This window comes from Artemia franciscana, chromosome 18, assembly GCF_032884065.1.
Source record: "Artemia franciscana chromosome 18, ASM3288406v1, whole genome shotgun sequence".
Classification (NCBI taxonomy): domain Eukaryota; kingdom Metazoa; phylum Arthropoda; class Branchiopoda; order Anostraca; family Artemiidae; genus Artemia; species Artemia franciscana.
In genome coordinates, this window is record NC_088880.1 from 30,930,669 (window position 1) to 30,944,061 (window position 13,393).

At 33.9% G+C, this 13,393-nt stretch overlaps 1 protein-coding gene across 1 annotated transcript in view; it reads left to right on the forward strand.

Annotated features, from left to right (window-relative positions):
• Nucleotides 1-13,393, forward strand: part of LOC136038864 (uncharacterized) — a 204,878-nt gene that overhangs the window by 140,289 nt on the left and 51,196 nt on the right. The window contains exons 26-29 of the mRNA XM_065722318.1: nt 2,691-3,023; nt 4,563-4,778; nt 8,909-9,267; nt 10,592-10,853. Of these exons, the coding sequence (XP_065578390.1) occupies nt 2,691-3,023; nt 4,563-4,778; nt 8,909-9,267; nt 10,592-10,853 (1,170 nt within the window). The remainder of the gene's footprint in view (nt 1-2,690; nt 3,024-4,562; nt 4,779-8,908; nt 9,268-10,591; nt 10,854-13,393) is intronic.

A 13,393-nucleotide genomic window follows, 5' to 3' on the forward strand; every position in this document is an offset into this window, starting at 1 on the left:
CCCAACCGATTTTAGGCCATGGCCTATCTAGGCATTTCTAAAATCCTGATACCCTGCTCGTGTAAATTTTACTATTCAAAATTTTACGTTTATTCGCCTGCAGGAAGCTTAAAAGACCATTGACTTGGTATCTTTTTTTGGAGTTGTCCTATAGGCATATTTTATTCTGATGAAAAATATTGTCTGTATACAACACCTTTCAAACAAAGTATAACGTCATTGCAGTAATATCTTTTTACCTTCTTGCTTTTTAAATGCATTTGAATGTGACGTCGTTCACGTATTTTTTTTTCGATAGATGCACATCCTGCCCATGAGATAACAAAATATTGCCATGTCCAATTGGTGGTGCCAGCGCCAATCTTTGGGAATCTCGGGTTTAGAGAATGAGTACGAGGGTATTTGACGTCTTTTAATTTCGGTTTTGGAGAACCCTTTTCTGTTAATAGCATCTATCTGTTAGTTACATAATTGGCATAGCAAGTAGCTCAGCATCAAGCAACTCGTGCTGCTGCGGATTCTGATGATTAAAAAGTCAAAAAGTAACAAAATTTCTTAAAGAAAGTGAGAGCAGAAAATTATGACTGAATAGAAAACAATAAGCACCTACCTCAGTGTTAGCTAGGTTGTAACTAACCATACAGGGGATTTTCTTTCTTTTTTTTTTTTTTTGAAGAATCTAACCGAAAGCCCGGGCATTCTACAAGGGAAAAAAGAGCATATTCTCTTACGATAAGAGGTAAGTAGTAGAATAGGGAATTAAAAGAGTAAATAAATATACTTTATAAAACGTTGTTCAAAAAGAAAAACCAACAGGTGTATAATTTTTTGGCCCTTTCTTCGGTATTAAAATTGAGAATTTTTCTTCGTTATGCTAAAGGATGCTACTACTACTACTTACATCTCATCGCAGCACAAACCACCTGAGGCCAACACAGCGTCACACCTCAACCCCTCCCTAGTACCATTCAAAAATTTATTCTTTACTTCTTCTTACGGTTTCTAGTGTCATTTAAATCCGTTCTTATGATCTCCTCCCGTCCCAACTGGCAATGTGGCACTCTTTGTTTTGATGTTGGTAGATGACTAAAGAGCATGACTATTGGATACTTGTTATCCTTAACCCACAAAATACATTCCAACCATATTAACTTTATTTTTTATTATGCCCCTTTAGGGTGGGAAGGAACCATATTTTTTGCACAGTTTTTTCGTTTCTATACGATAATTCAAAGGGGTGGCCATAAGTATTCTTAGACAATTCTAGCATATTTTCCTCGCTCTTTGGAAACACTTAAGTTTCTGTACCATGCTTAACACTGTCATTACTATGCCCTCTCGTATCCTCAATTCGAATACTTTGTCTACTATGAACAATCAACCTGTGTCTAGGCTATTCTACATTTTAAATCGTCACTGCATGCAAATAATAAAGCTGCCCAGGCAAACTAGGCCATTCAGTTGGGTGATATAATATTCAGCATCATTCATTCATCCCATTATGTGTCTAATTACCAAAACACAGAATACCTTCCTTCACATTTCAAAGCTCCCGTATTCTAGAGGCATACGTCACCACTGTCCTTGCCAGGGCTCCTAGTATTCTCGTCTTATTTTTAAGGCATGTTTTGTTATTCATCCTAACTTTTTGCAACTGCAAAAAAATATTCTGTGCCTTAGCTAATCCACTTCTCCTAACTCTACTGTATCCACCGTCATAACTGATCATGCTACCTAGGCAATTGAGACGGTTCACTCGGATAATCTTTTTATTATCTAAGATCACCTCTTCATATCGGTATATTTCTAATTTAAGTGACTTAGTCTTCCTAGCATTAACATATGAGCCTATTTTTGCACCCCAAATCCTCATAAGCTCCAAAGATTCACTCAAAAAATATTAAACAAATTTACTTACTTATGCGGGACTCTTAAATCATCTGCAATCTAGGTCTAAGAGGATTGCCTTCCCACTTGATAACTTGTTCTCCTATAATTGTTTTCTGTCCGAAGCCACAACTAGCCTCGCTTCCTAAATTAACTGCAGCAATATTTTCCCAGTTAGTTTAGCGTGCTTATCTGATTTCCGTGCAAGCATAGGATCGTCACTGAAGCTTTTCTATAAGATTGGTCGAATATCTATAAATATTGTATAAAACTCCATTTGCTTGATATTTTCTCTATCCATCATCACCTCTTTGCCTCATCGTCTTTTTATTATTCTTCTTTTTCCCATTTCCTCTTCTTCTTTTTGCCCTCTAATTATTCTTATTCTTCTTTTTCTTACTTGTTTCATTTATAGTTTAATAGGCCTCGTCCTTATTCCATTAACTTGCAAAGTCATTTCGTAACAAAAACCCTCAAAACATCCTAAAATTTATGCACTTCACCATCTTATGTTCTTAAGACGCTCAAATAACCTGTATAATTCTTCAGATTTCGGTTGATTTAGTTTTTATAGTGTCATTTTTATAGTTTTATAGTTTTATAGTGTCAATTTTTTGTCGTAGGAGTATTAATACCAAAATAATTAAAAAAGATACATATTAAAAGACAAAACAATCCTGGCAAGTATAAGGCAAGATAATAATTTCAACAAGAATTGCTATCATATAACATATTTGCCGAATTCTTTAAGGCTATGTATCTAGAATTAATAAAAAATAGGAACTAATTTATTATATTTTCAGTCCATTGTCCTGCTGGAACATTTGCCCTTGCCGGGGCAAAAGAATGCACTCCTTGTCCTATTGGAGAATTCCAGGATGAAGAAATGAAAGGCTCATGTAAAATATGCCCTGCTGGAACTTTTACGAAATCATTTGGATCAAAATCTCTGGACGATTGTATTCAAGTATGTGGGTTTGGAACTTATTCACCAACAGGTCTAGTCCCATGCATTGAATGTCCTAGAAATACTTATTCTGGAGCACCTTCTAGGGAAGGATTTAAAGAATGTACGACATGCCCAGGAAATATGTTTACATATCAACCTGGTGCATTCTCGCCAGAACAATGTAGAGGTAAGACATTTCTGTTTAATCTTGTAATAAAATAGGAAAATTTAAAAGATAGAAAAAAAACTACTAAAGCAATGTAGATCAATGTAGAAAGAAGACCAAAGTAGAGTTAGGACCTTTTTGCTTAAACTTGTAAGGAAAATAGGAAAATTTGAAAAGTTAGTAAAAGAAAGGAAAAATAAGAATACTTCAATGGATGCAGACGTTTGGATAATTAATATATATATACATATATATCATCTAATATGATATAAATATTCAGGGGAAATACAACTAGGCTCTGGAATCTGAACATCAAGTGAAAAAGGAAGCCTAATTTTTGCCTCTTATTCAAGGTCTATTTTTAGAGATACGGGTTGACAAAACGATTTCATCTCTATTAAATAAAAGGGCCTCAATTGGGATAAATTTTAGTCGGTAAACAAGAACTCAGAATTTCAATAGCCTAGGTTTCCCACAAGGTCCTGATGAGGTACACTTATTCGGCATTTGTAAAAATACTTCTTTGGGGAAGGGTTTATTAGAATTTGCAAAATACAGGATTTTCTATGAATTTTTCTGTCATCTTATTATCAGATTTAGATTGACCTAGCAAAAATTGAAATAAAAATGTTTTTTACTGATCTCTTGTAAATCTTTTTTTTTTTTTACCTCTCCCCTTATCACGTGACTGAGAGATATTTTTACCAGCCCATCATGCATTTAATAAGTATTAGATAAATATATTTGTTTTTTTAAATAAATAAATTTAACACTCATTTTATATTTAAATTTTACTTCATTTTTGAACTTTTGAACGTACAAAGAAAAAAAAATCAAAGAGATCGTATAAATGAAAATCCTGAAGGCAAATACATGGGAAAATGAGAGTTTACTTATAAAATATGTTGTGACTCATAAGCTTATATTTTTCTATTGGCTTAAAATTTCATATAAAAGAACCAATTAGGTTTTGCATTCTTTTAAAAGCTAAACATTTAACATATCAACAACGGTTAAAAAGGTAGGGCTGCTGAACTTCTTGCAATTACACACCCTGAAAGAATAAATATAATTGGCTTACTAGATTTCAGCGAAAAAACATCAATTAATTTATTCTTCTTTACTGATTTTTTATTTGTAAGATATTTTTTTTTATTTAAAAATTTTTTGACGCTCTGAGAAATAATGTTTATTTTACTGACTTTAGAAAATATTCCACTACCACCCCCCCCCCCCCCCCCCCAATTGTCCTTCTAATCCTTGAGGCGCAACTTTTCCCCTATATTTTGAAAAATAGCTTTTGTTGTGTCATTAAATTCATTAAAAATATCTTGGAAAAAAACTCCCCTAGATTTAGAAAAGACACTCTTCTTAACTTATTAAAGAAAAAAAAAAAAAAATCCTGCATTGAATTTACACAAGCAGTATTTTGATGGGCCTATAAAAATACGTGATGAAAATCAACTAAAGAAATTAAAGCGAAAATCTAGGACAGTAATCTTTCTTTTTCTCTTCGTATGTCTGTATATTCTGAGCTAGCTCATTTTTTTCTTTTTTTAGCAAAATGCCCTGTCGGTCAATACAGTGACACAGGATTAGCCCCATGTGCTAAATGCCCAATGCACTACTATCAGCCCGTTGTTGGTATGACCTCATGCTTTGAGTGCCCCAGTGGAACAATGACAATTAACACCGGAACTGCAACCGGAAACGACTGCTTACCAGTGCAATGTAATGATGAGCTTTGTGATAATTTCGGGGTCTGTCAAGCTAAAGGTAAGTTTAAAACAGATGTACCTTACCTTGAGTGGATACACCTTAAGGATTTGCCAATATCTTTCTTCATTTTCTTTTTAAACCTTGGGTTCTTAGGTGCGAGAGACATTTTAAGGTACAAACTGAGACATTCGAGTTTAAAGGCTGCCTTTTTTAGATATTTTATTAATAAAAAGAGATAACAGATTGTTATTTTTAATGTATAGAAAATTAGCTCATAGTGACATATATCTGAACTTTTATCCATGTCATCAGTTTTATTGAACAAAGTAGTTATTTCATTGTTTGATAGGGTATGTTGAATTTGTTCTACGGAGTATCTTGACAGTGAACTGTTATATTTGAGGAATTTATTAATTAAATAACGAAAAAAGAAAAAGTAAGCATGAAAAAATAAAAGAAACGAAGAAACCCGAACTTGGGATCCAAAAATTTCAAATAATACGTTTCTTTACCTTATGTACCAGTACTTGGTGAGAAACTTGGCAAAACCAAGTTTGTATGGGTTGGCAAAAGCCATACAACAGTTTGTGGAGTGCTTTATGGGGTACCACGATCTCACAGATAATGCGCTCAAATTTAGAAAGCCTTGGAAACTTTTGTTTCGGCTTTGGAAGAACATATTTTTAATCATCTAGACCATTTTGTACAGTTCGAGGAATCAGCGGTCATTTCTAAAATATATATTCTATAATTTCTAAAATAAACTTTATAAGACAAAGTTTTATGAAATGGGCAAGGAAAGCCATAAAAATAAAAATACATAATTAATAGAGATAGTGGATATTTAAGTATTGATTCAATTTACGACATTGTTCTAAAAATATGAACCCATAATCAAAAACTGCAACAGAGTCTTGCAAAATATTTTATGGATTGAAATAAATAAGACCCACAAAGATCGGGAGCATTGGATGCTAACGTAAGGATTACTTTTCTACAGAATTTTCAAGTTAACTTTAAATTTTTTGTCTTATTTTTACTAGCTGCTTTTGTGAGTTAATAGAGGTGGCTCGCTAATTTTATACGTGAGAAGTTATTGTGTATATATTTGTTTATATATATATATATATATATATATATATATATATATATATATATATATATATATATATATGTCCTTTCGTTTCATAGTAGTATATATCCCTGTAGGACCGACTGACGGAGATACTAGTGACTCAGATGAATTTTACATATAGTTACAGGAGAAAATAGACAGGGTCCTAGGTAGAAATACGTTGTTTTTAATACGAGATTTTAACGCCGAGGTCGGTAGAAATAGGGATAGATGGTATACTATTCTAGGTAAATTTGGTGTAGGAAAAGAAAACAGTAATGGCTACAGACTGCTGCAATTTCATAGGTATAACAATATAGTAATAACCAATAGAGTGTTCGGTCATAAGATGGCCAATAAGTTTACATGGTATTCAAGGTAAGACAGATGGTAAGACAGCAAATCGTATTGATTATGCTACTGTAAGTGGAAGACTGGCAGGATCAATACAATATACTAGGGTATATAGAGCGCTGTCATTGATGTTAAAGTTAAAGATCGCCATCTAGTAGTATCAAGGGTTAATTTAAATCTTTGGAAGGGTAGCTACCTCCCGGGAAGTTATGATGTTTGTAGACTAAAGGATGAGAATATGAAAGAAACTTCAGGAACAGTTAAATACTAAACTGGAAAGATTGAAATTTGACAATGTGGAAGATGGATGCAATAATTTTAGGAAAAAAAAAAATTGTGAAGTTGCTGATGGTGTCATAGGGAAGAAAGTTGGGATAAGGGGCTTTTACACGAAGTATCTGAGTGAAAACAATCATCTGAAAAGAAATTATCTGAGTGAAAACAAAAGGAATGTAAAGAAAGTGGAGAAAACATTAAAACATGAACTAAGGAGGTGTGAAATGGGGACCATGAATAAGATTGCTAAAGATCCGAAAGATTCAGCTAGACGACAAAATAGTAAAATATTGTACTGATGAGTTAATAAATTGAGAGGGAGTAGTCAATCCGGACCTGTCCCATTTAAAGATAGGAACGGAGCCACAATTAGTGATAAGGAAAGAGTTATAAAGAGAGATGGGCAGAACATTTTGAGAATATGCTAAGCCGAGATAGAGTTGCAGAAAAAGATATAGAGGAAAATTAAAAAGTTTTTGATACCTTCGATGTGACGGAAGATTTGTTTTGTGAGGAAGAATTAGCGACAGTACTAAAAGGATTGTAAAATAATAAGGTTCCAGGTGCTGATACTGTGGTAAATGAGTCTTTTAAATATGGTGGCTATGAGGTTAGAAACAAGTTACTAAATGTTATGAATAGTATTATTGAAAAAGGGGAAGTACCTAGCAATTTTAGGATAAGTTAATTATTAATTAATTAATTAAGTAATATAATACTGTATAAGAAAAGTGATAAGAGTGAGTGTGGTAATTACCGAGGCATGAGTCTGGTTTCTTTGGGTAGTAAATTACTTAGTAATATGATACTTTTTAGACCGAGAGATGCTCTAGACAAAGTTATATAAGAAGAACTGTGTTTTTAGAAAAGGTAGAGGACGTGTCGTCCAAATTTTAACTCGAATAATTAAAAAGTGCCCGAGTTATTAAACACCTTTGGTCCTCGGTCTTGTAGATTGTGAGCAAGCGTTTGAATATGGTGACAGGAGAGCTCTAGAGAAAGTCATATCCTTGTATGGTATACCGGGCAAATACATTGAAGGGATTAGTGCTATATACAAGAATAACACTGCTGTGGTTAAGGTAGAAAATGAGGTTAGCAACATTTTGATGAACTTTGTCTTAAGGAGCACAGGAAAGGCAATGGAAGGTGACGGAATGAAATGGAGAGGAAATAATCTCCTGGAATCATGCTGATGATTTAAATATCCGAGATGAAAGTGCGAGCTAAATGAATGATATAGGGGTTTTGCGTGTTCAGGGTGGTAGAATAGGTTTAAAAATTAATGTTGATAAGACTAAGTCGCTAAGGCTAGGAATAAGTGAAAATGTGATGTTTGGTAACGAAAAGATTGATTAGATGGATAGCTTTACTTACCTTGGTAGTATTATTAGTAAAAGAAGATTGGAGCAGTGAGAATGTTAAAAGTAGAAAAGGTTCAGGGTGTTTTTTTCACCGCTGAAAAAGTTTGAAAGAATATGAAGATAAGTCTGCAAACCAAGATTAGAATATTGGAAGCTTCATTGATGACAGTGTTCAAGTATGGCTCTGAAGCATGAGCACTCCGAAAAGCGGATGATGGTTTGCTAGATGTTTTCCAGAGAAATTCCCTACGGATTGTTTTGGGTACCCGGCTGACTGACCGTATTTCAAACGGTAGGCTGTGTGAAAAGTGTAGTTCAATCCCGCCTTCTAGGGCCATAATGAGAGAAAGGTTGAGATCGCGGATGACATATTTCGAACATTATCTGTTCTGGCATGTCTTTTCTTGGCAATAAGCCTGCAATAACACTTTCCCTTTCACACGTTTTACTTTATCTACCCCCCCCCCCCTTCAAAAATACTCCATCATAAGAAAACTTCCACTTTAAAAATATAATTCTAAGAAGTATCGAACTAGTTGAAAAGATTTGTATATCAAAAGGTGAACATATTTATTGATAAGAAGTGGGTCATAATAAAAAGCAATAGTCAGAAATGAAAACTGGTACAATGGGCAAAAAATAAAATAAAATGAGTGCAAAAATTAGTGTTATACTGCTACTATGACTACTAATGTCTCTACTAGTAACTCACTGGGGCATCAAGTGGCTTTAGGCCAACACAGCTGCTCACGCTCATCCTCCATCCCCATTTATTCGAGGCCCTCCTCTATACACACTCCCAAGAATTTCCGATCTTTCTTAAATCCTAGCTTACGACCTTCTTCCACATTATTTGGGGAAGAACTGCTTTATTTCGGTCCTAGATTTTTAGCCGAAAAGGACGATCTTTGACAATTGTCATCCTTAATGAGCAGAACGTGTCCTAACCATCTCAACCTTTCTCTCAGTATTGTAAGTTAGTAATGCATATCCAGGTTGTAGATAAGAGGCCGTTTTAATAATGCTAGATTTTGTAAGACATGATTATTTTCTAGGTTACAATAAATGTTTTCTTCTAGGACATGAAGCTAGATGTCTCTGCCCAGCCGGCTTTGCAGGCAAGCTCTGCGAGACCGACATTGACGAATGCGCATCGAATCCTTGCTACAATGGTGCCACCTGTATTGATGAACCCCAAGGGTACATATGTAATTGTCCACTAGGATATTCAGGTCTTCAATGTCAGGAAGAAGAGTCCAGTTGTATAAATAATACATGCTCCCCACAGTCCATGTGTAAAAATGAGCCTGGATATGAGAACTATAGCTGTTTGTGCAGATCTGGCTTCACTGGGGAGAATTGCAGCGTGACCGTCAACCCTTGCACTGAGAATGGTAATCCATGTGCAAATGAAGCTTCCTGTGTGCCTTTGCAGCAGGTAACCTTTCTTATACTTTACTTATATTTTATTATTTTCTTATGCTTTATTTATACTTTCCTTTGATGCAGGGATACATTCAGCAGGATACTTTCCTTTTGGAGCTTAAAGAAAAAAATTCCAGAAGCTCCATTCAATTGCACCAATAACAACAAAGCAGGGTTAATTTTTTACGCTTTCCTTATATTTTGGTTACTTGCTTTATGCTTTCCTTTACAGCAGGCATACTTTCACACATTTTGAACACATTTTCGTTCCTTTTGCTTTCTTTTGAAGCAGGTGCCCTGTCAGCGGGTTTAATTTCTTACACTTTCTATATATTTCGTTGCTTTCTTATTTTCTTTATGCTTTCCTTTATAGCAGGCACACTTTCACACATTTTGAACACATTTTCGTTCCTTTTGCTTTCTTTTGAAGCAGGTGCCCTGTCAGCGGGTTTAATTTCTTACACTTTCCATATATTTCGTTGCTTTCTTATTTTCTTTATGCTTTCATTTATAGCAGGCATACTTTCACACATTTTGAACACATTTTCGTTCCTTTTGCTTTCTTTTGAAGCAGGTGCCCTGTCAGCGGGTTTAATTTCTTACACTTTCCATATATTTCGTTGCTTTCGTATTTTCTTTATGCTTTCATTTATAGCAGGCATACTTTCACACATTTTGAACACATTTTCGTTCCTTTTGCTTTCTTTTGAAGCAGGTGCCCTGTCGGCGGGTTTAATTTCTTAGACTTTCCGTATATTTCGTTGCTTTCTTATTTTCTTTATACTTTCCTGCGCAGCAGGCATACTTTCTTAATATTGTGGTTGCTTTCTTTATACTTTCCTGCGCAGCATGTATAATTTCTTATAGCTTCCTTTGCAGCAGGCAGACTTTCATATGCTTTGCTTTTATTTTTGTTACTCTTTTCATATTTTCTTTTGCAGCAGGTGCACTTACAGCAGGTTGAATTTCTTATGTTTTCCTTATATATTTTTTTCTTATGTTTTCTTTAGACTTTCCTATGCAACAGATATACTTTTCTAATGTTTTGGTTACTTTTTTTATGCTTCCCTCTGCTGCACGTATACTTTTTTATACTTTTTTGCAGCAGGTGCACTTTCAAAGGGTTTAATTTCTTATGCTTTCCTTAAATTTTTGTTACTTTTTTATACTTTCGTTTGTAGCAAGTATACTTTCAGTAAGTGTTTTTTTGTTTTGCATCCAGAATTTGATTGACTATTTGTCAAACATCTTATTAAACACTTTGTTAAACACAATATTCCTATTGTGTCCAGACATCAGTTGCTTAAGACTTAAACTTTTTCCCTTAAACTTTTTAGGGAAGATTTATGTGCGAATGTCAACCAGGCTGGGAAGGTCAATTATGTGAAGAAAACATTGATGATTGTGAAGACAGTCCTTGTGCAATGGGTGGAAACTGTACAGACTTAATCAATGACTTTGCCTGCACATGTCCAAAAGGTTTCACAGGAAAGCGCTGCCACATAAAAGTAGACCTCTGTAAACCCAATCCATGTCTGCATGGAATGTGCATTGATGATTTTACGAGACACGTGTGCATTTGTGACCCAGGGTGGATGGGTAAGTCTAAATATACTTTACATTGTGACACATTCAAATATGATACAAATGGATACAGTAGCTTAATGTGCAGTAGTTTACTGATAGTGAAATTAAGGTGATAAATGGCCTATCTTACGGCCTAATTCGGCCTTTCTATTGATGGTTTTATGAGATATGTATGCATTTGTGACCCAGGTTGAATGGGGAAGTCTCAATATACTATACATTGTGACACAATAAAATAAAGTAAAAATAGGTGCATTAGCTTTCTATAAAGTGGTTTACTCATAGTAGAATTGCGGTGATAAATTGGCCTGTCTCACGGCCTAGTTCAGCCTTTCTTAGGATTTTCTGAGAGGTTCTTGGATGAATTTCATACCTATAGTTTAAAAGCAGTCTTATAGTACGTGACCTGACATCAAAATTGTCCTACAGCTTGAAATCTTCAGCTAGATTCTAAATTTTTTATAATTTATTAATAAAATATCTATAATATTAAATAATAAAATTATATTATTGTAAATATTTTTTTTTCGAGAGTAACATGATAACAAAAAGTGGTTTGATAATTACGCTCTCAGGTTCATCATATAAAGGCTAATAGAATAGGAAAAAAATTGCAAAGCGAAAATTTTATTTTTGGTATCTTATATTAACATTTCGTTTACACGATTTTCAGTAAAATTTAATAAAGTTATTTTAATTCAGTCAATGTTCTTATTAAAGTTATAAAGGGGTTAATAACACAGAAGGAGTTTATTGTAAGACGGCAAGACCTTTATACTATCAAGGCTAGAAAGAAGGGAGTACATTCGACTCAAGTTATTAATTTTATTGCTATCTATTTGCTTTTTATTTTTGACTTTTTTAACTAAGTGTTTTCTTTTTTTTTTATGTACTTTGTACAATGAATTATGTCTGACGTGAAGGTTAGATTCTTTCATTATGATATATATATATATATATATATATTACAAATACTAATACTAGTGTTTTTTACATAAAATTCAAATTTGGTAACCATGCTGTGATAGAAATTTTTAAAATAAATTTCTGTTCTATCTATAAGAACGCGAGTTTACATGGTATGACTTGTAATAATTTGTTTTATGTGATAAGCAATATCTTACATAACAATTTCGTAAGTAAACTTCAAAATAACAACTAGTAAACTGGATATGTCATTCACTTTTCGCTACGTTCTAGCAAAAACTTACGTTTAGATAGCTCGATAGTTCGAATAATCAAATTGAATCAGCTTAATTTGCTTTTCGGGTGAAAGTGAAATTTAAAGAAAATTCCAAGCTGGTAGAATAAAATCGGTCGAAGGACAATTTTCTTCTCAGAAAAAATGCTGATTGGTCAATTGCTGATGGTCAGTGCTGATTGGATAAGATTGAGTTGTTTGTTACCAACTAGCAAAGGCTTGTACCGAGGTAGGTACAAGTCCACCCAGGTAGTCCACCTAGACGGATAGAAAGAGAAAAAAAAGTATGTTCAATGACAAGTTTATTCCCAGAATTATGGTTTTAACGAAATGGGATAAATTTGCTCTCTTGTCTTGACTAGGCTAGGTGCAGAAGTCTCAGCGTAAATCAGGAATTGATGGACTTCAGAGTTCAGAAGTAAATGTAACTTTTAACCCTTAAAAATGTAATTTTGGGTGCAAATGCTCGGATTTTTTAAATATCAGCATAATTCCACCAGCTATCTTCAATTTTAAAGAGGAGAAGGTAGTGTTTCTTCTCGTTCACACCTTCTGCGTGCAACTATGGCTTTAGTTAGGGTGTCAAGCAAAATAAGAGCTAAACTAATAGTGTGAAAAGTGATAACAATAATGTCTGTTTTTTACCTTTTTCTATACCCCATCCCCCTTAATGGTAATTTGGTGCTTATGAATTGAGTTTCTATAACATACTATTTTTCAGATACTGTATGTGAGTTAGGTATGTGGATGGGAGAAGTCTCTCAGTTCAAGTAAAGGTTCTCAGTCATCGAGAGTCTAGGATTTTTCAGATATAATGTTACTGAACAGAATTTATCTTTTTTTGTGATTTTTGAATTCCTGCGACTCCTTACTTCGTAACTCCTCCACTCCTCTGTCCTTCGTACTGAGCCTCACTTTTGATTTACAAAAGATGTCCTTACAACTATACTAACTAGCCGAAATATTTACAATAAAGTAAAATAATAGCGTGCTGGCTTATGTGTAATACAGTTCTAGATTAAATTTGAGCTTAAAAAGCCCAGGATGTGAGTTTGTTCCTAGCTAATAGCCTTAATAGTCCATTAATAGTCGTCATAGAAGAGGCCTTAATACAAACAGAAAGGTTTAATGATTTGAGAGTTGATTTCTTATTAGGAATTAAATAAAAAAACAAGTTTTTTTTCATTGAAAGTAAGGAGCAATATTAAAATTTAAAACGAACAGAAATTATTACGTATATGAAGGGGCTTGCCCGCATGTCAATACCTTTCTACTTACGATAAAGTTCAAATTTTGTTCTAATTCTCAAAGAATGACCCCTGGATCACAAAAGCCGTTTAATTAGAATAAA